The sequence below is a fragment of the Myotis myotis genome, unplaced genomic scaffold (assembly GCF_014108235.1).
Source record: "Myotis myotis isolate mMyoMyo1 unplaced genomic scaffold, mMyoMyo1.p scaffold_m19_p_13, whole genome shotgun sequence".
Lineage (NCBI taxonomy): Eukaryota > Metazoa > Chordata > Mammalia > Chiroptera > Vespertilionidae > Myotis > Myotis myotis.
The window spans coordinates 22,396,778-22,420,113 of record NW_023416317.1 but is presented as its reverse complement, the minus strand read 5'-3'; the positions used below and the strand labels follow the sequence as shown (position 1 = coordinate 22,420,113).

Here is a 23,336-nt window from a genome sequence, read left to right as displayed (position 1 = left end):
AAGGACTGGGTCAGGGAAGACACTGGGCTACATAAATGTCATTTCAAAAACACTAAGAGTTAACCTTTAATGTGCCAAAATGTTGACAAAAAAAAAACACAACCAAAAACACAACAACAACAAACATTTCCTATGAAAATCTTTCTAGAATGTCTGCTTTCCCAAACCGAATGCAGCAAATCCCGTTCTGCCACGTGGCACCATTGTGGGCCTGAGTATAGAACACACAGCAGTGCTGGCATTTGGGGTCTTCTGTCCGCTGCCCTGTGGCTGGCAAGGGTCTGCCTCTGCAGCCTCCCTGTCTCCTTTCTGTTTATCAGACAGAACTGGGCTCAAGTCCTGCCTCCAACATGACTAACGAGTTGAACTTGGTGATTTGCGCTTCACTTCTTCAGTTTCCTCAAATGTAAAAAGAGCAATAACAGACCATTCCTATGGAGTTCTTGTCCAGATTAAAAGATACGACAGTTTTAAAGCACAAAGACCAGTCTCTGTCTGCTATGTATGTATGGAGCACCACGGCTGGTAAAACTGTGTGGAATAAGAGTAAATAAATTCTTATTGACAGCCCAGTGGCCTCTCCCACAGCAAAGTCTTTTTGAGTTATTTCAGCTACTCAGAGCCCTTTTATCTGGATTCTGGCTTTGAGAATTTGTTTAACCAGGTGGTAAGAATGTGTCTGTGGCTCACCTACTCAAATATTTTCCTCTTCCACACATCTCCCACTTCCTCCTCTCCTACTTGCAAGGGGGTTGGTATATACAGGGGTTAAGAGGTGGGCTCCAGAAATCGGCCCGAACCAATATGCTCAATTAATATTTGACAAAGGAGGCAAGAACATACAATGGAGCCAAGATAGTCTCTTCAATAAATGGTGCTGGGAAAATTGGACAGATATATGCAAGAAAATGAAACTAGACCACCAACTTACACCATACACAAAAATAAACTCAAAATGGATAAAGGACTTAAATGTACGACAGGAAACTATAAAAATTCTAGAAGAATCCAAAGGCAACAAAATCTCAGACATATGCCGAAGCAATTTCTTCACTGATACAGCTCCTAGGGCACTTGAAACTAAAGAGAAAATGAACAAATGGGACTACATCAAAATAAAAAGCTTCTGCACAGCAAAAGAAACCATCAACAAAACAACGAGAAAACCCACTGTGTGGGAAAACATATTTGCCAATGTCATATCCGATAAGGGCCTAATCTCCAAAATTTATAGGGAACTCATACAACTTAACAAAAGGAAGATAAACAATCCAATCAAAAAATGGGCAAAGGACCTAAATAGACACCTTTCAAAAGAGGACATTCAGAAAGCCAAGAGACATATGAAAACATGCTCAAAGTCACTAATCATCCGAGAGATGCAAATCAAAACAACAATGAGGTACCATCTCACACCTGTCAGACTGGCTATCATCAACAAATCAACAAACGACAAGTGCTGGAGAGGATGTGGAGAAAAAGGAACACTTGTGCACTGCTGGTGGGAATGCAGACTGGTGCAGCCACTATGGAAGACAGTATGGAGTTTCCTTAAAAAACTGAAAATGGAACTCCCATTTGACCCTGTGATCCCACTTCTAGGAATATATCCCAAGAAACCAGAAACACCAATCAGAAAGGATATATGCACCCCTATGTTCATAGCAGCACAATTCACCATAGCTAAGATCTGGAAACAGCCTAAGTGCCCATCAGTAGATGAATGGATTAGAAAATTGTGGTACATCTACACGATGGAATACTATGCTGCTCTAAAAAGGAAGGAACTCTTACCATTTGCAACGTCATGGATGGAACTGGAGAGCATTATGCTAAGTGAAATAAGCCAGTCAATGAAGGAAAAATACCACATGATCTCACTCATTCATGGATAATAGAGACCATTATAAACTTTTGAACAATAATAGATACAGAGGCAGAGCTGCCTCAAACAGATTGTCAAACTGCAGCAGGAAGGCCGGGGAGGGTTGCGGGGCAGGAGGTAGGGGGGTAAGAGATCAACTAAAGGACTTGTATGCATGCATAGAAGCATAACCAGTGGACATAAGACATTGGGGGATAGGGGAGGCTAGGGGACTGTCTAGGGCGGGGGGATAAAATGGACACATATGTAATACCCTTTGTAATACTTTAAGCAATAAAAAAAAAAAAAAAAAAAAAAAAAAAAAAGAGGTGGGCTCTAGCCCTGGGCGGTGTGGCTCAGGTGGTTAGAGTGTCTTCCTGCACACCAAAAGGTGTCAGGTTGGATCCTCTGGTTGAGGCATGGGGATCCCCTCTCTAAAATATCAAAATTTTTTTAATTAAAAAAAACAAAAGTGGGCTCTGGGCAACTCACCTGAGCTGAATCCTGACCCCAGCACTCATTCAGCCAGAAGCTCTGGCAGGTTATGCATCCTTCCCCAGTTACCACGGTGAGGGGTGGGAGCAACAGGGGCCCTCACCTCCCTGGCTGTCAGTGTGACTCACCAGGCAGTACCTAGAACAGTGGTTCTAGGGTCGAGACCCCTTTGGGGGTCGAACGACCCTTTCACAGGGGTCACCTAAGACTATCGGAAAACACATATATAATTACATGTTGTTTTTGTGACTAATCACTATGCTTTAATTATGTTCAATTTGTAACAATGAAATTGGGGGTCACCACAACATGAGGAACTGTATTAAAGGGTCGCGGCATTAGGAAGGTTGAGAACCACTGACCTAGAACCTCCAGGCTGGTGTCTCCTGCAGTAGGCAGTCTTTGTTCCCACTTACCATACCCACCCCAGCCTTCGCTGCCTCCGCATTCTCCATTCCTACAAGATAATCAGCCTAAACTTAGGGGCCCAAAGGAAGTTTGGGGCTTTCCCAAGAGAGGACAAGCTTTGGGTTATTTGATGATTACTCTCTTATTTTCAGTTTGGGCAAAGATAAACAATCAACGTCCTGTCTCTGTCTATAGATTGTATTTATCATCTCCACCAGCCAGGGCACATGTGCTTCTGAGGGCCATTCAAGAAACTGAAGGGTGCAGAAGCTGGCAGACACACGTCATGCTTGTTTTTGCAGTCACCTAGATAAGGAACAACCGAAGTGGCTACACCTGTCACCTCCTCCATCCTGACCAGTCATCCCCTAGAATTTCCTTATTTTATTACCATGTTTCCCGTTGACCATCAACCAGTATCACATTCGCTTTATGACGATTTCCCCTTATCTTTAAATGCTGATCAAAGTGCTGCACTCTTTTTTTTTTTTTCCCTTTAGCTACAGGAAATAACTCAGACTCCTTGGCCTAGAATTAATTTTCCAGACTTGAACTATCTGGGGTGTCTGGGATGTTCCTAACATTGATGAAACATTTTAAAAAAATTTTTTTTAGCCCTAGCCAGTTTGACTTAGTGGAAAGAATGTTGGCCTGCGGACTGAAAGGTCTCGGGTTCGATTCCGGTCCAGGGCACATACCTCAGTTGCAGGCTCCTCCCTGGCCCAGGCCCTGTCTGGGGCTCCTGTAGGGGGCAACCAATCAATGTGTTTCTCTAACATCAATATTTCTCTCTGTCTTTCCCTCTCTCTTCCACTCTCTAAAAATCAATAGAAAAATATCCTCAGGTGAAGACTAAAAAAATAAAAAATAATAAAATAATTTTTTAAAAACTTTAATTGATTTTTGAGAGAATGGAGAGAGAGAAACATAAATGTGATCAGCTGCCTCCTACATGCCCCCTACCGGGGATGGACCCCACAACCCAGACCTGTGCCCTAACCAGGAATCAAACCGGTAACTGACTGTGCACTGGATAAGCCCAACAGAGCCACATCAGCCAGGATGACATCAGCTAACATTTAATGAGCACTTACATGGGGCAAACCTGTGGTGTACGATTCCTTACCACAACATGATGATGTAGGTATTATTATTATGCCCATGTTATAGATGATAAAACTGAGGCACAGAGAGGCTAAATAATTCTGTTAGAAAGTGGCAAAGTTGGAATTCAAATGCGGGTCTAATGCAAAAGCCTATGCATGCTCCTCTCAGTCCATGCTGACCTTGGCTTCAGGATCCGCATTAGTGAACTGAGGTTTCATGGGTTTGGGATCTTTGGCTCACATTCAGGAGGCTGCAGGAGAAAGGAAGGAGGGCTGGACTCCAGGGGAGAGATGGTGACAGTGGAGATGTGGGCATGAGTAGCAATTCCCCTCAGGGAAGTTATAGCGGAGTCCTGCCATCATGGGGTAAACTGTCCCTGAGCCCTTTCCTGGGCTTTTTTTTTTCTTTAGCTACAGGAAATAACTCAGAATGGAGACAAATCTGAAGTGGTTTGAAAGGCTTCGGGATAGCAGTGTGTGCAGAGGTTAGGGACACAAGTGTTCAAATGACACTGCTCAGATGCTACTTCCTACTCATGTGACCGTGAGCAAATCACTTTCCTCTCGGTGCTTCAGGTGCCATAGAACAAAGCAAAAGATCTGTGACTGGCAAAGAGGACCCGGTGGCGGGGCATGTAGCACCCACCACAGGGCTGTGAAGGCCAGGCCCCGGGCCTGTGGGACACAGACAGAGAGGTCACTAGGCTCCGAATCCTGGAGCCGGCATGCAGGGCCAGTCCGTGCTGGGGGGGGGGACCACAGGTAAGATACTTGGGCCCCACGCATATGATCGTGGCGGGCTGTTTAATGCTCTGCACTCACAGTTTCTCATCGGTGAAATGGAGATAATCACCAAGCTCACAGCTAAGAAGGATTAAATAAGTTAACATCATTGAAGTGCTTAGAACAGTGTCTGGCACACAGCCCTTATTCACTGAGTTCTTTCTTTCCATAAAAATGGTAAAAAACGGTATATTCTTTTATTATCTGACTTTTTTAAATTTAATATATTGTAAGCATGTTTCCATGTATGCATACATATCCGAATCATTGTTAACAGCATTGTTATGTTAATAATGTTAACAGTATTATGTTAGGCTAACATATTGCAATGACCTACCATTAATTTTACCATTCCCACTGTTGTTTCTAATTTTTTGCCATTATATACTGAGCTGAATATCCTTATAGATAAATCATTTCCTTAAGTATTCTTTAAATTAAAAAAATTTAATTTAATTAAAAATACCTGGGTCGGGAAGGGCAGCTGGCCTCACAGGCTGCCCCTTTTTCTGTTCATCCTCCGTGTTTCTTACAGAAGCTGCCCAGGGCCTTCCTGGCTTCTCAGCACCCGGGAAGTCTGGGACAGAAGGCCTGATTTCAGGAACTGGTTTCCCTGAAACAAGGGGGAAGGGAAGAAAGGTGTTATCATTCAGTGAAGTGGGACAGCCATCGGAGGCTGGTCTAGTCCAGGTTCTGCCTCGAAAGCACAGTGTGCCCCAGCAAGTTCTCTCCCTCGGAGCCTCGGACGCTCTGTCTGTAAAATATAGCGGTTGGTCAGGACAATCTCCTGTGATCGCTCCAGCTCTGACATTCTGAGTCAGAACACCTGGTTTCTAATCCTACTAGCTGTGCCCTGGCCAGGTGGCTCAGTTGGTTGGGGTGTCATCCTATACACCAAAAGGTTTCAGGCTCGATTCCAGGTCAGGGCACATACCAAGGTTTCGTGTTTGATCCCCAGTCAGGATGCATTCCAGAGGCAACTCATCGATGTTTCCCACATCAGTGTTTCTCTCTCTCTCTCACACCCTTCCTTTCTCTAAAATAAATAAACATATCCTCAGGTGAGGATGTTAAAAAAATGTAATCCTACTAGTTGTGTGACCTTAGATAAGTCATTTTTTTTAAAAAATATGTTTTTATTGATTTTTAGAGAGAGAGGAAGGGAGAGGGAGAAGGGAGTGATAGAAGCATTGATCAGCTGCCTCCTGCACTCCCCCTACTGGGGATCAAGCCTGAAACTGGGACATTTGCCCTGACTGGGAATCGAACCAGCAACCTCTTAGTGCATGGGTAGATGCTCAACCACTAAGCAACACCGGCCGAGCAAAATGTCACTTTCCTTCCAAGGGCCTGTTTCCTCACCTATAAAAGGAAGATCGTGTTAATATCTGCTTGCCTACCTCACAGACTGTTGGGAGGGAAATATGAGAACACGGGCATGAAAGGGCTCTATAGCCCAGCTGGTGTGGCTCAGTGGTTGAACATCGACCTATGAACCATGAGGTAACGGTTCCATTCCCGATCAGGGCACATGCCCAGGTTTCGGGCTCCATCCCCAGTAGGAGGTGTGTAGGAGGCAGCCGATCAATGATTCTGTCTCATCATTGATGTTTCCTTCTCTTTCTAACCTTCCTCTCTCTGAAATCAATAAAAACATATTTGAAAGAAAAATGAAAGGGTTCTATAAATTATGCATTTCCCTGAACACGTGGGGTAGTTAAAGTTATCCATCCTGCTAAGTCCCTAGTTGATCCCCTGAATATAAAAGTTCTAGCTTCCCCTTCCACAACCAGTGGAAACTTACGCATCCTTCCCTGTTCTATAGACAGGGACTCTGAAAATAGCAGCTACGTCAACTGAGTACCAACACTGTGACACCCAGGCCCAGCTTTGCATACATCAAATCCTCATAAGGATTTTCCATTTTATCCCAGTTAGAGATGAGGAAACTGAGGCCTGGGCAGGTTAAGTGACTTCCCCAAGATCACACAGCTGGGCAGACAGGGCTGGCCAAAAGAGCCTGGGTGGAGGTCACCTGCCTCCTATAATCACTTCCCCTTTGCATCGATTTGGGAAACCCCAAGGTACTGTCAGGGTGTCTACACTGGCTTCCACCCAGCTTCTCTATGTCAGGCAGCTTCCTCCATTGCTGCCCTGGTGTCATCTCTCCCCGCAGCCACTGCCTCCAGCTCAGAGGCCTTCAGATCCCTCCCAGGCTGCATCTCACTAAAATACAGATCTGGCCTCATCACTCCTCTGCTGAAAGCTTTCATGACCCCATCATCCGGATAAAGAATATACTCTTCACCTGACTCCTGATATCTCCCCATTGCCTCCCAGATCAAATCCAAATTCTGCAGCCCTGCATGCATGGCCCCTCACTCTCTGGTGGTTTGCAGTAGACCCATATTTGGAAACCACAAAAATGGGGGCACCAAAGTCCCAGGGAAGGCTTCTGCCTTGTTAACTCTCACACCTGCATCATCAGGTGGAGCAGAGAGAATCCCCCTCCAGCCTTTGAGTCCCCAATAGCATCCAGTCATTCCAACAGGTAAACTGTCTCTCTCTAAACAAAACTGATTGTTACCATGGAGCCAAAGCACCTCAAACACAAGCTTTGGGACTAGAACAATATTAATGATGACTAAATGCATGGCACTACACTTGTATGGCACCAAGCAGGTTTATTTGACTTTCATGACAATCTCTGCTGGTCAACAATTATCTGCATTTGTTTTTTCTGAGCACATGGAGGCTCTCAGAGGCAAAATTATTTTCCCCTGAATCGAACAGCTGATAAGATTCAAACCTAGGGCTGGTTAGGACAGAACTATTGGTTAGGACAGAACTACTCAAATACCAAGGTCATTACCATCACCTGCAGATGGCACTCCCCTGGACCCCACCTGCTTAAAAAGCAGGAAAACAGGGCGGGAACTGAAGAAAGGAATGCACAGAAGTAACAAGAAGGCTGAATGGGGGATAAAAAGTGACTTTTTCTTTGACTGTCACTGATATAGTATTCTTTTAAATAAAACCAACTTATAAAAGAAGTAGCAGAGCTTAGCTGTTTAGAGTTCAGGCCCTGGAATGGAAACCAACCAGTTTTCATCACTTCCCAGTTGTGTTTACTCTGGACGACTTTCACCAGAACTAAGAGAAAACACTGTGTATCAATGGCTTAGCTCAAAACACAGGAACCTCATTAAGACATTGGTTAGCTCTTCTACAGCCCACATAGTGAGTATAAAGAGTAGGGTGGGAGTCTTCATTTTCATCTAAATTGTTTACACTTTTTTTTAGTTTTAGTATATTTATTTTTTAATTATAGTAAAATACACATAACATAAATTTACCATCATAACCATTTTTAAGTGTTTAGTTCAGTGGCATTAAGTATATTCACATTGTTGTGCAACTACCACCACCATCCATCTCCAGAAATTCTATCCCCATCAAACACTAACTCCCCATTCCCCCTCCCACAGCCCCTGGCAACCAACATCCTACTTTCTGTCTCTATGTATTTTACTACTCATTAATTTTTATTTTTATTTCTTATTTTATTTTATTTTTAGTAAATGAGCTTCTATTTTATTCACCATATAATACGTGCACTTCTTCCTCTAGAGGGGTTCTACAGGTTCTTAAGTAAAACAGTTCATTAACTCAATTACCAATATAGCCATCGAGGGCATGAGAAACTACATCCTTTGAGGCTTCTCATAAACCAAGTCTGGGAGGCATTATGGAGAACTCCATCCAGCTTGAACAACCAGCCTGTCTGCTGGTTACCGACAACTCTGGATATCATGTTTTTTTGTTTAATCCTCCCCCAAGGATATATTTTTATTGATTTTAGAGAGGAAGGCGGGGGGGTGGGGGGGGAGAAAGAGAGAGAGAGAGAGAAACATCAATGTGAGACAGAAACATTGGCTGCCTCCAGCATGAGCCCCAACCAGGGATCAAACCTTAAACCTGGGTATGTGCCTTGACTGGGAATCGAACCCGAGACCTTTTGGTAAATGGGACAAGGCTCCAACCAACTGAGCCACACCAGCCAGGGCTCTGAGTATCTTCTTTTAAGTGAATGTTAATGGTTTTGTTTTCATCTGCGTATCTGGTTATTTCATGAGTAAAGACATCAATGGGTTTGACAATGACAAACGCATGAACTTTTTCCTAGTACCTATTCTAGTGAAATAATGCTTCTTACCGTTCTTACGCCACATCATTTGAGTGGGTTTCGGCTCCTAAATTAAATTACAAGCTGCTTGAGGGATAGGACTGTGCCTTTTATCTCTTTTGAATCCACCCCAATGTCCAGAATGATGCCCAGCACAGAGTAGGTGCTCAAGAAATGACGGTGATGGTCTTTGTTGGAAGTCAGAGAGTGGCTGAATCTCCTTAGGTGGCTCCATCTTCCGTCACCACCCGCATGCCGGACCCGCGTGGATTCTGGGAGGCAGAGGCCTTAGGACCTGGCCCTTCCTGTCCTTCCCTGGAGCAGCTTCCTCATTGCTCAGGAGGCAGCCGCCCTACTGCAGCCCAACCACTGCCGCTGCCACGACGGACAACCGGTGTGCGTGGCGGCCGGGCTCCCTCACTTAATTTTTTAACTTTTGTGTTTTTCACACTTTAGCAGTAAATAAAAAGATGTTATATGTATGTCCATTGACGTGGAAAGGCGTTAATATATTGAGTGAACAAAAAAGGATACATATGTTACCAGTGTTTTGGTAAAATATGTGTAAAAATAGAGAAGACATCTATGTATGGAGAGAAAAAGAGCCTAAGAACATACACAAAATGTTAACAGTGGTTATTTCTAGGTGGTGTAATTATCAATAAATTTATACTCTGGGTTTGGGGAGGTTTTCATTTTTCAGTTTCTTCACATTATAGAATTTTTCAACAGTGATCATGGATTTGTTGCATAGGAAAGTATGTTTCTTTTTTAAAAATAGTTTTATTGATTTCAGAGAGGGAGGGAGAGAGAGATAGAAACATCAATGATGAGAGAGAACCATTGATCGGCCACCTCCCGCACATTCCCCACTGGGGATCGGGCCTGCAACCCGGGCATGTGCCCTGACTGGGAATCAAACCATGACCTCCGGTTCACAGGTCAACGCTCAACCACTGCGCCACACTGGCCGGGCAAAACATATGTTTCTTAAGAAACAAAATCAATACGCACGCTAACTAAATTAATGACTGAACTGAGTCTTCTGAACTAGAGTTACCAAAAACCGTGTGCCCTGGAAAATCCATCGGGCCCAGATTAGTAAGCAGGTGGTCACTAAATTCAGATCCAACTCACTTCTGACATTTGCTACCAAGTGTCTAATGTGCACTGATATTTAGCAAGGAAGGAAACTGGGACGCGGGGAGGTGAGGAGACCCGCCTGAGGGAGAAAACTAAACAAAGGGCACTGAGGCAGGAAGGTGGGGTCCCCTCCCAGAACGAATGTGAAGAGGCAGGGCGGGTCCCTGGAGACTACACACTCCACGTCTCCCCACCTGGGTCCTCAGGCATCTCAGAAGGGTGGCCATGGACCACACCGCCCTCTCTCCAACTCCCATCAGGTGGAGGCCCTTCTGGCCAAAACTGGGAGCCCAGAAGCTGGTTACTCACCCACGGCAGCCCTGCAGGCAGGACCCCTGGGGCTGTGTCTTAGGGAACACGCTGCCTTCCCCAGGCAGGGGAGAGAACAGTCCCTTGTACAAAACACAGCAGTGAACCACCACCGCGGTGAGTGCTGATTCACGAGTTGACTGATCCCGGGGTGTACAGATATGGACACTGTGCCCCTGCCAGGAAGGGGCCACCCATGCCACTTGGTGTCCTTGTGTTTTTATCTTCCCTGACAACTTTTAGGAGATGGCCTCTTTCCCGGTACCCTCCCTCCACAAACTGCCTAGGGTAGGATCCCATGTTCCTCAAAGGGCCATATGAGTGGCGTCCTCATACATCTGTGTATGCGGCAAAAAGGCAGAGGTGGCCCCAGCTCCCCTCATGACCCCAGGCTGCCATTTCCTGCAGAGCCAGGCCACAAGAATAGGAGCTCCTCACCACTGCTTCAGCTTCCTTCAGGTCTCACCTGCACTCCTAACTGCCGGTGGCCCCAGAAGAAGCACTGCCCCCCTGTCAGAGGCCCAGCTGAGCCTGCCTCCACATCTGTCAAACAGGGGTAAGGGTGACCACCTGGCCCAACCTGAACTTAGTATCCTATTCCTGTTGACTCTGTTCCCCTTCCTGCACAGGTCTTTTTGTCTCAGTCAAGACACATTTGCCAGAAATGCCCGTTTACCTGGTATAGCTGCACACCCATTTATGGCTGCCCTCTATGGCCCCCACCCATGGGGAATATACAAGGCGTTATTGTGTTTTCATCCTAAGGGGAGTCCGCTTTCTCTCTTGTTTATCTTGTTCTTTCTCAGTGAGTTGCAGTGGCCTACAGCTGGGAGGGGGGGGCTCACACGGGAGAGAATGCCCTGTGGCTGAGCCTGTCAGCAGCTTTCAGGCTGGCTCCTCACACTCCTCACACTCCGAGGGCCACAGCCACAGCGCTCAGCTGACAGGAGCCGCATGGAGACAATCTGATGAGAGGTCTGGTTTCCTGTGAAACCCCCATCTCCGCGTGCTATGGGTTTTCAGATGTCTTTTAGATGTTTAAACACCTTCATTTCTACTCTTGAGTTGCTGCCACCTGATCTGATTTGGAAGGTACAGGGCAGGACTTTTCTTGCCTCCTTTCCCTCCACAGAAAGCAGAAGAGGGAGAAGGTGTGGCCCTTCGTGCCTGGAAACCTGGTCTCTGATAGCTGAGCAGATACAACACCCACGCTACCAGGCGGGTACACCAGAGTGTCATGGAAATAAAAATAGAACCTCGAGGGCAAGACAGGGTAAAGGAGGTCAAAGTGTTCATGAGAAGGGGTGGTAATGAGCTTCAAATCTCACTGTTGGGTTTCCTGTCTGCGAAGGCCAAGCTGGTTATATCATTACTATGACAGGAGCAACCTCAGGCTTCCAGGACAACATTTTCCCCCTGGGATTAGAGTCTCAAAAAGATTCCACACAAACTTGACTGCAGTATCAATCCAAAAATATAAATTGTGATTTAAAAAAAAAAAATAGAACCGAGGTGCCCTGGCCAGTGTGGCTCAGCTGGTTGGGGCACTGTCCCATATACCAAAAGGTCGACAGTTCAATTCCCAGTCAGGGCACATACTCAGATTGCAGGTTCAACCTCCCCCTACCCAACAGAGTATGTATGGGAGGCAACCAATCAATGTTTCTCTCTTTGTCTCCCTCTCTCTTCCTCTCTCTCTGAAATCAATGAGAGCATGTCCTTGGGTGAGGATTATATAAAAAAAAAAATAGTCCTAGCCAGTTTGGCTCATTGGATATAGCGTCAGCCTGCAAACCGAAGGATCCTGGGTTCGATTCCAGTCAAGGGCATGTACCTTGGTTGCAGGCTCCTCCCCGGCCTGGGCCCTGGTCAGGGCTCATGCAGAAGGCAACCAATTGTTGTGTTTCTCTCACATCAATATTTCTCTCTATCTTTCCCTCTCTCTTCCACTCTCTATAAAAATCAATGGAAAAATATCCTCAGATGAGAATAAAAAATAGAACCAAGGTCTGCCCAGATAGCTCAGTTGGTTAAAGTGTTGCCCTAATACACCAAGGTTGTGGGTTCAATCCCCAGTCAGGGTATATACGAGAAGCAAGCAATGAATGCATAAATAAGTGAAACTACAAGTTGATGTTTCTTGCCCTAGCTGGTTTGGCTCAGTGGATAGAGCATTGGCCTGTGGACTGAAGGGTCCCGGGTTCGATTCCAGTCAAGGGCCCATGCCTGGGTTGCGGGCTCGATCCCCAGTGGGGGGCGTGCAGGAGGCAGCCAATCAGTGATTCTTTCTCATCATTGATGTTTCTATCTCTCCCTCTCCCTTCCTCTCTGAAATCAATAAAAATATATTTTTTAAAAAATTAATGTTTCTCTGTCTCTCTCTCTCTCAAATCAATCAATCAATAATTTTTAAAAGAACAGAACCGAGAGTAAATGTGAGGGAGCTCCCATTTCCAGATCCAGGCTCTAAAATTCCTAGCTGTGTCCAAGAGCAAATTTCTTAATCCTCTGAGCATCACTTGTATTTTCTATGGAGCCAGAATAAATAATATACGACTATCCCAGGACTTAGTGGGACAAGATATGTAAAGTAGTTGGTCCAAGTCCAGGGACAATCTATATACCAATGGTCATCCTCTGAACTCTGTCCTCTCTCCCTGCCTGAATGCAAAACACACACACACACATACACACACACACACACACACACACACACACACAAATCCTCTGATCCCCAAGTTAGGGTCTCTGAAGGAAGCATTTGGGGTGAACGACCATTTTCAATATTTCCGACATTTTAAACCCTCTAATGAAAAACTGTGACTCAGTGAGCCGTGGCGTGGCCTCGAAAGGCTCAGTGGTGTGGGGCAGTATAATACAGGAGCCAACCAGAGGAGAGATGGGACCTGCTTGTGCCTGCCTGCACCACTGGTGGCCAGCCTTGTCTCACACAGGAGGACAGGCAGCCAGGGGTCCTTCTCCCTGCTGGACCCTCAGGGACAGGGAGGGAATGCCAGTGATGGAAGTAACAGCTTTGGTGGCTGGATGCTCAGGGGTTAACTATCGGTTCTCAGACCAAGTACATCAGAGTCTGGATATTTCTGAAAGTTCCCTAGGTATTGAAGGTTGAGTTTCAGGTACCAGGGGGACAGAGGTGGGGGAGGAGAAGCGTCTCTCTCTGTCCGCTTCGAGGTTCACAGGAGGTGATGGGCCTGCCTTCTTTTCCACCCTGCTCTGTGTTCTCAGGATATCCCACACTCTCTAAGGCGCATGCATCCCTAAGGCATCACCTACACAGCACAGCCGAATGAACTCACCGCACTCCTGCATGCTTCCAACCAGTTGTGCAAGCCACGGTCAGGCTCGCTGGCAAGGGAAGCTTTCTAAGTCACGTGGGGCCAACGAGAGGAGAAGCTGTCCCCACACCTGAGAGTTGCCATGAGCAGGAGATAAGGCAGTGCTCCACCGTTACACGCTATTAGTGTTACTTACTACTGTTACCATCATCCCTACCAATAAGTCTAGATCAGGCTTTGTCCTAGGTGCTCTCCTGTATTTAATTTCGATAACAGCTCTGGGGAAGAGGTCCAATTGCTCTCCCTGCTTTATACCTCAATGAAGCGAAACCTAGGACAGTTATTTTGTTTATTTATGCCCCATTTCTCTCCGTGGAAAGGCTTATGAATGGTGGGCCCGTGGCAGGGGGGTCTGGGGTCTCCTCCCCGGCTGCCTAGGAACACTTAATACAACAGCAAACCCAGGCACCACGCACGTGAGCAGAAGGGCCTCTAGCTGCTGACAAGGTCTTTCCTCTGTGGGCACACTCTGGAAATCCCCCCCTCCTTCACAGCCCCCACATTAAACAGTGAGGTAATATTTATACATTTGTTTTTATTCTTCAGCCGACTCAGATGGTTGAAATGAACAAATGAAAGTGATTCAGCTATAACTAAAGAACCCTGATGCTGGTTGGCCATGCATAGCTTTCTAGGCCCTTTCTTTTCCTTTCCTAATCCTTGGGCTCACTCAACCCTCCTGGATACTCAAAGTTCTGTCTCCCCTACACACACCCCACTCAAAATTACCAATTCAAACTAGAGACAAAATTAGGCAAATCTGAGGGCATGATCTGTTTTCCTTCTCTCTCTCTCTTTCGCTCTCTCTCCCCAATGGACCTGTATTGGAACAGCTGCTAAAATGACTCATCCTTCCCCATTCATTCGTTATGTTAGGGACTAGGGATTTCATTTGTTATAAAAACTGACATGACCTTGACATTAAGCTAGCTAAACAAGAGATATCTAATTATAAACTGGGATGAGTTTATATTTTTCAGAGGGGGGAAGTGAGACTTGATGCCATCTAGTGACCTACCTTAAGGGTTAAGGTCAAGTGGGCATGAGTTCCCATCCCGGGTGCGTTACTCAATCTCTGAGCCTCAGTTTCCCCATTATAACACGGGGATAACAAGATTTGTGCGATAAGATGCTTTGCCGGGTATATCTTAGGTGCTAAATCCAAGTTATATTGCTAGAACCCAGATATACTTACTCCTAACCTGGGAGGTCTTGGCCCAATGCTACCAGTTCCACTGGCAAGCCCCTAGTGGCCGTAGAGTCTGACTCCTCATGTTTGGTTCTTTTTAATCCTCACCTGAGGATATGTTTGCATTACTTTTAAAGAGTGTGGAAGGGAGGGGAAAACAAAACATCGTTGTGAGAAAATCAATCGGCTGCCTCCCGCATGCTCCCGCTCCCGCTCTTGTCCTGACCAGGGCTGGGGACCGAGCCTGCAACTGAGGTACTTGCTCTTGACTAGAATTTAACCTGGGACCCTTCAGTTTGCAGGCCGACACTTCATCCATTGTGCCAAACCGGCCGGGGCCCTATTCATGTTTCATTGTTTCCTGGTAGTTGGAAAGGGGCGGATGCTGGGAAAGCTTCCAAGAGAGCAAACACGAGCCCTGTCTGACCTTACAACACCTCAGCCTCTTCGGGATAAAAAGAGTCCATTCTCTTGTTTTTTTTTAGGCAGCAGCCAAAAATTCCCCACTCAGTGAGAGCTCAGCTCCAGGAAGGAAATGACTTTGAATGAGATGCCAAACCAAAAGTTAGAAGCTGTCAAGGTTGCACAACCAAGGAGAGACCACACCAAAATCAAGAAACTTAAGACTCCCAGGAGGATGGTAGCAGCAGATGAGAAGCTAAACTTTGGTCGCCTCCCCAATCCTTTCAGGTTCCAGAAGCTCCTCGCTCTCCTACTCAGCTGATACTTGGAACCACCCAGGCCCCCATTCCACACAGTGGCCAGAACAGTGGGATACCCACCAGGGACAAGCCCTCCAAAATCTTCCATGGGCTCCAGGCAAAAGCAAATGGCCACAACTGTGAAACTGGGTGGCCTGACCCTGCCCTCTCCAGTCTCAGCCCCCACTCTCCCATTGTCCTCCAGCTAAGGGAGGCGCCATGGCCTCTCTTTGGGTCCTCAAACATCGCTCCCTCCTACCACCAGGCCTTTGCAGGTGCTGTCCCCTTTGCCTAGAAATGCCTGTGTGGTCTCTCACTTCGGCTGGCCCACTCATCCTTTGAATGGAGACTTCAGTTTCACTTCCTCGGGGAAGCCTCCCCGATGAGATCAAATCTTCCCCTCTTCCCCTCTCCTACCTATCTGCCTACCCTACCTACACTTCTCCTTCGAGCCCTCACACTGTGGTTGGTTATGCATCTCCATGTCATCATCCCCACTGGACTGCAAGCTCCTTGAGGTCTAGGACCTTGTCTGTAATCTCATTGCTGTGTCCCCTGTACCTAGCACAGAGCAGGCACCTGATAAATATTTCTTTAGTTCATCACTGAGTCTCTTGCCCAGCTCTGTGTATCTAACTCCCTATGGGGAGGAACAAAGGAGAGTTTCAACTCACAGGTGAGGCACACCTGGTTTCTAGCCTCCAACCTCAGAGCTACAGCCATCTCACGATCCCAACCATCAACAGGCTCAGCTACTAGGCCTGCTTTTGGTAGCATTTAACTAGCTCCAGAACTCAGCAGTGATGGTAGACAAACCGTCTTTAGCCGGAAGCCAAAGCTCTGACACTTTGGCCTCTCTTCTCATCCCTGCTCCTAAGCCTCCAAGATGATGACACATAGGCTCTGATGCCTGGCTCACAGGCCCCTCCTAAGCCTGGCAGTCAGGAAAAGTTCCTTTTAGGATTAGGACTCTTAACTTCCCACTTCAGATGAGGCCACAGAGAATAATGAACAGGAGAGCCTCCCCTGCCACACACACCTCCCCACCCAATGCCTAACCCTTCCCCAACCCTCTGGGACAAAGCCAGGAGGTAGAGAACCAGGAGTTAGAGCAGTGGTTCTTTTTGTTGTTGTTGTTAATCCTCACCCAAGGATACTTTTCCATTGATTTTTAGAAAGAGTGGAAAGGAGGAGTGAGAGACAGAGAGAAACATGAAAACATCAATGTGGTTAATAACATCGATGGATTGCCTCCTGGACTCTTCAGTCCTCGGGCCAAGGCTCTATCCATCGAACCAAACCAGCTGGGGAGAGCAGTGGTTCTTAAACCTTCATCTGCATCAGAACCAGCCCCACCCTGGAATTTCTGAATCAGCAGATTAGGTGAGGCTCAGGTATTTGCATTCTAACAAGTTCCCAGGTGCTGATGATGACTAGAAATCCGGGACACACATTTGAGAATCACTGGCTTCCTGAGAACAAGGGGCTGCCACATGGACCAAGCAAAGGACTTGCTCCCCTAGCAGAAGGGACCTTTTACAATTCCTGTCTGCCGGACTTGTCAACTACTTTAACAAGTATTTCAGACGAGAGTTTTAATTGGCTTCCTGTTCAGATTCCACCGCTGATAGAGACTACAAATCACCCACAGATCCTGGGCCCTGAGCTAAAAGAACTGATTAGGACTTCAGGCCTGTCTCCCTTGCATGTTTTCTGTGTGGGAAGATACCTGGGTGGCCCAAAGGGGAGGACTGTAGGGAGACTGCTGTCCCTTCAATATTTATTACTTCCTCTCCTAGAGTAATAGAAGCTCTAGTTGTGCACATAACCTCCCAGCTAAAGATTACATTTCCCAGCCTCCCTTGCAACTAGGTGTGATCATGTGACTAGGTCCTGACCAGTGACTTGTGAAGGGAAGTTAGGTGTGCAGCTTCCTGGGCACACCCTTCTTGCTGGCTGGAATGTGCTTGTGGGGACACGGGGCAGCCATCTCAAGTATGAGTCAGCCGCCAGATGTCCAAGACGACAGAGCAATGAAAAAGCAAGAACCTGGTCCTCCACACCATTGAGCTGCCCTATTGAAGCAGGTTAGTAAGAAGCTAGGAAGCCTTGGCCATTGTGGCTCAGTGGTTAGAGTGGCAGCCTGCACACCTAAGAGTCTCAGGTTTGATTCCCAGTCAAGGGCACATTCCTGGGTTGAGGCAACCAGTCAATGTGTGTCTCTCACATCAATCTTTCTCTGTCCCTCCCTTCTACTCTGAAAAGCAATGGAAAAAAATATCCTCTGGTAAGGTTTAACAAAACAAAAAAGGCTAGGGAAATTCCTTGGAAAGTGGAATTGGGCAACTGTGACAGAGAACTAAACAAACTGGCCGAGAAACTTACAGTCAGATACAAAAGGTCACCAGAATGTAAAGCCCTCCGTGCCTAGCAACGGGTAAAACTGGTGCTGGACCTTGCCCCCAGGGTGGCCTTTCCTCCGCTGGCACACGGCTGGCCATGTGGTTTAGACCCCCTGACCCTTCATATCACTGGTCATGTGATTTTAGACCCCCCTCCCTGCCTTTTCCTCCCTAGAAATAACATCTAGGCCTCAGTTGTATTTCAGCTCCAGAAAAGAAACAAGATCAGCTGTGACAACTAATAACCCCTGCCCTGGTGTCAACCAATCAGTGGAGACCAGGACCCTGAACCGATAGACCTGGAAAGTTGATGAATATTCTTTTGAGATCCTTTCCTAAGCCCTCCCCTAAATTCCAGGCTTTAAAACTCTCAAGACAAAGGACCCAGCACACTAACTCCCTCCTGGGAGCCAGCCCATGCCCTTCCCTTCCTCCTTTTCTTCCCTCACAAGCATGTATCTCCTAAACTCTAAGGGACCCCAGGAGACTTGCAACCAGGGGAGCAATGGGTAGCGGCAGCTCATCCCAGGCTAACACCCTGAACCTGTCCCCAAGGCCCCCTTTTCTCAGACTTTCCAGTGAGCTGACAGCAGCCTGGCTTTGGCTCACTTCTTTCCCATAATGTTTCTAGAGAGCCAATGGAGCCCTGCCTAGTCTCCTGTTGTTTCTTCTGTCCTAGGCCCTTCCTTATTTCACTGTTCCCAGCTTCAATAAACGTACTCTCAAAATCACCTGGACTCACAAATGCAAATCTTTCCTGCATGAAGTCAAGAACCCACACACCACAGGCTGGCCCGAGGTAGACCTACTCGGGGCCTGCTCCCCTTCCTGTAACACTATCAGCCCTGGGCAGCTTGGACTGTCACAGGAGAGGAAAATAAACGGTCCTATTTTATTTTAAAGTCACTGTAGTCTGCCCCTAGTGACAGCAGTGAACCTGGAATGCTAATACAGGAGACCACCCAGGAGTGGCTACAATCGTGAAAAGGAGCTGACACAGGCAGATTTGCTGGAGGACAGATTGGGTAGCTGGGTAATTAGCCTGTACTAATTTATTCTAATTCTTATGACACTTAATGTTTGACAAATTGAATGAAACAATGGTCTCAGCAATTAAGGTCAAGGAAATATCAAGGAACAGAGAGAGACCTACATACCCAGCTCTTCGCACAATCAGACCAGCAATCACCCACAATACATTTCAAAAGACTTGTTGCCTGTGTGGTCCCCGACATGTGGTTTACCACACATCACCTTTCAGTTCAAGTCCAACCTTCAGAAGGCCTCTGTTAAATATAAATAATATTACCTGGAGCCAGAGGAAGCCACTTCAGGACTTTTGGTATGTGTGATTGCCAAACACCAGTTTTATTCAAATCTATTCAAAGCCCTTAAAGTGGTAGGCAGAAGTCAGGTTCTCAAAATGCCAGAGGCTGAGCAAGGTCATAAGCAATCTTCCACAAGTACATGCAAAGTAAGGTTTAATTAATGCTACTGTTACCGGAAAGGGGACCTGGCCCTTGATGGTAGTGTGTGAGTTCTTGATTTCATGAAGGAAATATTTCACAACAGGAGTCCAGGTGAACTTTAGAGGACATTTGTTGAAGCTGGGGACAGTGAAACAAGAAAGGGCCTAGGACCGTGGTCGGCAAACTGCAGCTCAAGAGCTACATACGGCTCTTTGGCCCCTTGAGTGTGGCTCTTCCACAAAATACCACGTGAGGGCTCGCATGTACAGTGCGATTGAAACTTCGTGGCCCATGCGCAGAAGTCAGTATGTTGTGGAAGAGCCGGTATTTTGTGGAAGAGCCACACTGAAGGGGCCAAATAGCCGCATGTGGCTCGCGAGCCGCGGTTTGCCGACCACTGGCCTAGGATAACAGAGGGACTAGGTGGGAAAATGAGCCTAGGCTAGTCTGCTTTGGCTCACTAAGAAAACAGAGAGAAGGGGGTCCTTAGGAACAGGTTCGGGGGGTTTGCCCCAGATGAACTGCCACTGACCATTGCTGCCCTGGTTGCAAGCCTCATGGGGTCCCTTAGAGTTTAGGAGGTGCATGCCTGTGGAGGAAAAAGGAGGGAAGCGTAGGTGTGCTCCTGGGAGGGAGAGAGGGAGAGCGTGAGCTGGGACCTTGTTTTGAGGGTTTTAAAGGCTGGCTGTTACCCAGCCGGTGCGGCCCAGTGGTTGAGCATCAACCTATGAACCAGGAGGTCACAGTTCAATTCCTAGTCAGGGCACATGCCTGGGTTGTGGGCTCAATCCTGGAGATCATGCAAGAGGCAGACAATCAATGATTCTCTCTCATAATTGATGTTTCTATCTCTCTCTCTGAAATCAATAAAAACATATTTAAAAAATAAAATAAAGACTGGTTATTTAGGGGAGGATTTCAATAGACTATTCATCAACTTTATGCTGATATACCAAAATGAGATTTATTCTCTTCATCTGTCCTTGGCAGTGGCTGGCAAATGGCACTAATTGGATTTCTACCATCTCTCTCCCTGAGTAGGGTGATTTAAGCTATTTACCCTCTGGTTGGGGAAAAGTGCAAACCATTTACTTTTTTAAAAAAGTAGTTTTTAATTAATTTTTTAGAGAGAAAGGGAGAGAAACATCGATGTGAGAGAGATTTGATTGGCTGCCTCCTGCACGCCCCCTACTGGGAATCGAGCCTTTTGGTGCATGGGAGGACGTTCAACCAACTGAGCTACACTGGCCAGGGCCAAACCATTTATTCTTAACTGTGCTTGGTTTAGGGAAGATCAGATTTTCTCGATGGCTGCAAATTGCTATTTACTAGTAACTATCTGTCTCAGTTTCCCTATTCCACTTGCCAAGAATTTTTCCTAGCTTCTTCCTATCCTGCCTCACTACAGTCAGGGAAGGGAAACCTGCTTTGACCAGTTGGAATACAGAAACTTAAAATGCTTTTCACACACCCTCTTTACTCACCTCCAAAAAGTAACAGAAACTGATAGCACTTTTTTTCCCCCTTCGGAAAATAAAAAGGTACAGAAAGGGGCACTATCTTGCCTGAGGACTCAAAGCAACAGTAAAAACACAACCAAACTCCCAAAACAAAAGAACAGCCAGGGGATGTGTGGATGTGGAAACCAACAGGCTCTACTCTCTCTTCCTCAGGCAATTTCAATCAGCACGGCCAAGGGGAAGAGAAAGAGGGTTGGGGAGCCAAGGCAGACTCTTACAGCCCTGAGAGGACAGGGGCAGTTGGAACAGGAAAGCAGGGGTCTGAGTAAAGTTCTACACAGAAGAGAAGGGGGCAGGCAAAACATCACTGTTTCCTGGAAACCCAAACACTTCGTTCTTTGATGTTCCCAGGAGAAAAGCTAAGAATAAAGGCTCTGGATCCAGGCGGCTGGGTGTGACCCCCATCTCCACCAATGACCTGAGATAAGCTGTGACTAATTTCTTAGTTGGATGGTAAACTCTTTCATTCAAACCTTTTTTTTTTCCATTCAAAAACTTTTAATCGCTAATGCTGACTATTTCAAGTTGTCATATCGGAGTATTGGGAAAAGTTTCCAATTAGTAATAATTGCGCCTCAGATAAACCTCATTGGCTATGATACTGCCAATGCCCAAAGCTCATTTAATTTTTTAAAAGATTCACAAAGGTTTAAAGGCCGGAGAGTACATGCAGCTCCTGCTCAGGGGGCCCGCCCTCTTGGTGACTCACAGTTCAGGATGATCTGGGCGGCACGGTACAGCTCCAGGTGGCACAGGAGGTCCAGCAGCTGTTGAACGGTGGCCTGACGCATCCCCCACCACCACAGCAGCTCCCGGGTAATGCTCACGCCCTGCACCCGCTCCATGGACTTGATCTTCCGCAGCTGGGTCAGGTCCGTGATCACATAGGAGGCTAGAAGGCGAGTGAGAGGATCCGCTTAGAGTTAGCAAAGCAGTGCCTCCATGAGAGGGTCAGTGTATTAGCCAGGCTTTGTCCATAACTTTTTCCCCATCGGCCCCCTACCGTACCAGAAATTCCACCATCAGCTGGGGTCCACAGGCAGCCCAAGTTATAATGCTGATTCCATTTCATACCCATGGGGACCAGCACATCAACACTTGAACCTAAATATCAATGTCTCGCCCTAACTGGTTTGGCTCAGTGGATAGAGCATCGGCCTGCAGACTCAAGGGTCCCGGGTTCGATTCTGGTCAAGGGCATCTACCTTGGTTGCGGGCACATACCCAGTGGGGAGTGTGCAGGAGGCAGCTGATCGATGTTTCTTTCTCATCAATGTTTCTGACTATCCCTATCCCTTCCTCTCTGTAAAAAACCAATAAAATATATTTTAAAAATAAATAAATAAATATCAACGTCGATACCACACAAGACTTTGGAGAAAGACCACTGGGGTGTGAGGGTCAGGGGCCTCGAGCTTTAGCTGCTTATTTGCTTTGAGCAAGTCACTTCCCCCATGGAGCCTGTTTCCTCCACTGTAATAGCGGGGCAACAACTTTGCCTGTCTCCCCTTCTAGAATAGAAGCCCTGTGAAGGAGTTTTACGTGTTCTGTTCACCATTAGATCCCCAGAACAGAGAACAGTAGGGCCTGGGCCAGGACTAGGATGAGGCAAGGGAGGGCACCAGGGGGCAAAACTTAAGGAGGGGCTCATTCTTAGGGCTGATGGTGCACTTGAGACAGGCTAGTAAGCCAGAGCAAGTAGAATAGGGAAACTGAGACAGTTTACAGCCATCTAGGAAATTGCCATTAAAGTACCTGGTTTACACTTTTCCCCAACTAGAGGGTAAATAACTTCAATCACCCTACTCAGGGAAATAGATAACAGAAAATCCAATTAGTGCCATTTTGCCAACCACATCCAAGGATGGAAGTCAGGGAAATAAAGCACATCTTGGTGCATCAACATAAAGCTGATAAATATCCTAGAGAGCCTCCCCTAAAACCTCTCCAGCCTGCACCCCTGTACCTTCCTTCCCCCCTCTTTTTCCCTCCCTCTGCCCCTACATGTTAGCATTGCCTTTCTTTCTCCTAAGCTCCAACAGGGGCCTTCTTTTGTTTCTGTAACTTGTTTGCTGAGCCTACGCAGCCCAGCTGGCTCACTTCTACTACCTCTGTAACTTTCTAGATAAACTTTCTCTTTTAATTTTAGTTCCTGGTTCTGAATTCTTTCTTTGCCGAACTCAAGAACCGAGGTCCAGCCTGACCGGTATCAGTGGTTGAGCATCGACCTATGAACCAGGAGGTCACAGTTTGATTCCCAATCAGGGCACATGTCTGGGTTGCAGGCTCCATCCCCAGTGGGGGGTGCGCAGGCTCTCATCATGGATATTTCTATCTCTCTCTCTCTCTCTCCCTCCCTCTTCCTTCATATATATATATGAAGTCCAACTTAGCCAGTAATAACT

General features: G+C 46.7%; 1 protein-coding gene and 1 non-coding gene across 2 annotated transcripts in view; both read right to left on the bottom strand.

The window, feature by feature from the left end:
• IRAK2 (interleukin 1 receptor associated kinase 2) overlaps positions 1 to 23,336 on the bottom strand; it is a 78,847-nt gene that overhangs the window by 28,543 nt on the left and 26,968 nt on the right. Inside the window, 2 exon segments of the mRNA XM_036332154.1 lie at positions 5,123 to 5,269; positions 21,641 to 21,823. Coding sequence (XP_036188047.1) covers positions 5,123 to 5,269; positions 21,641 to 21,823 — 330 coding nt within the window.
• On the bottom strand, positions 21,410 to 21,550 carry LOC118668710. The gene has a single exon (XR_004971718.1). It is a non-coding gene; the product is annotated as a U4 spliceosomal RNA (small nuclear RNA).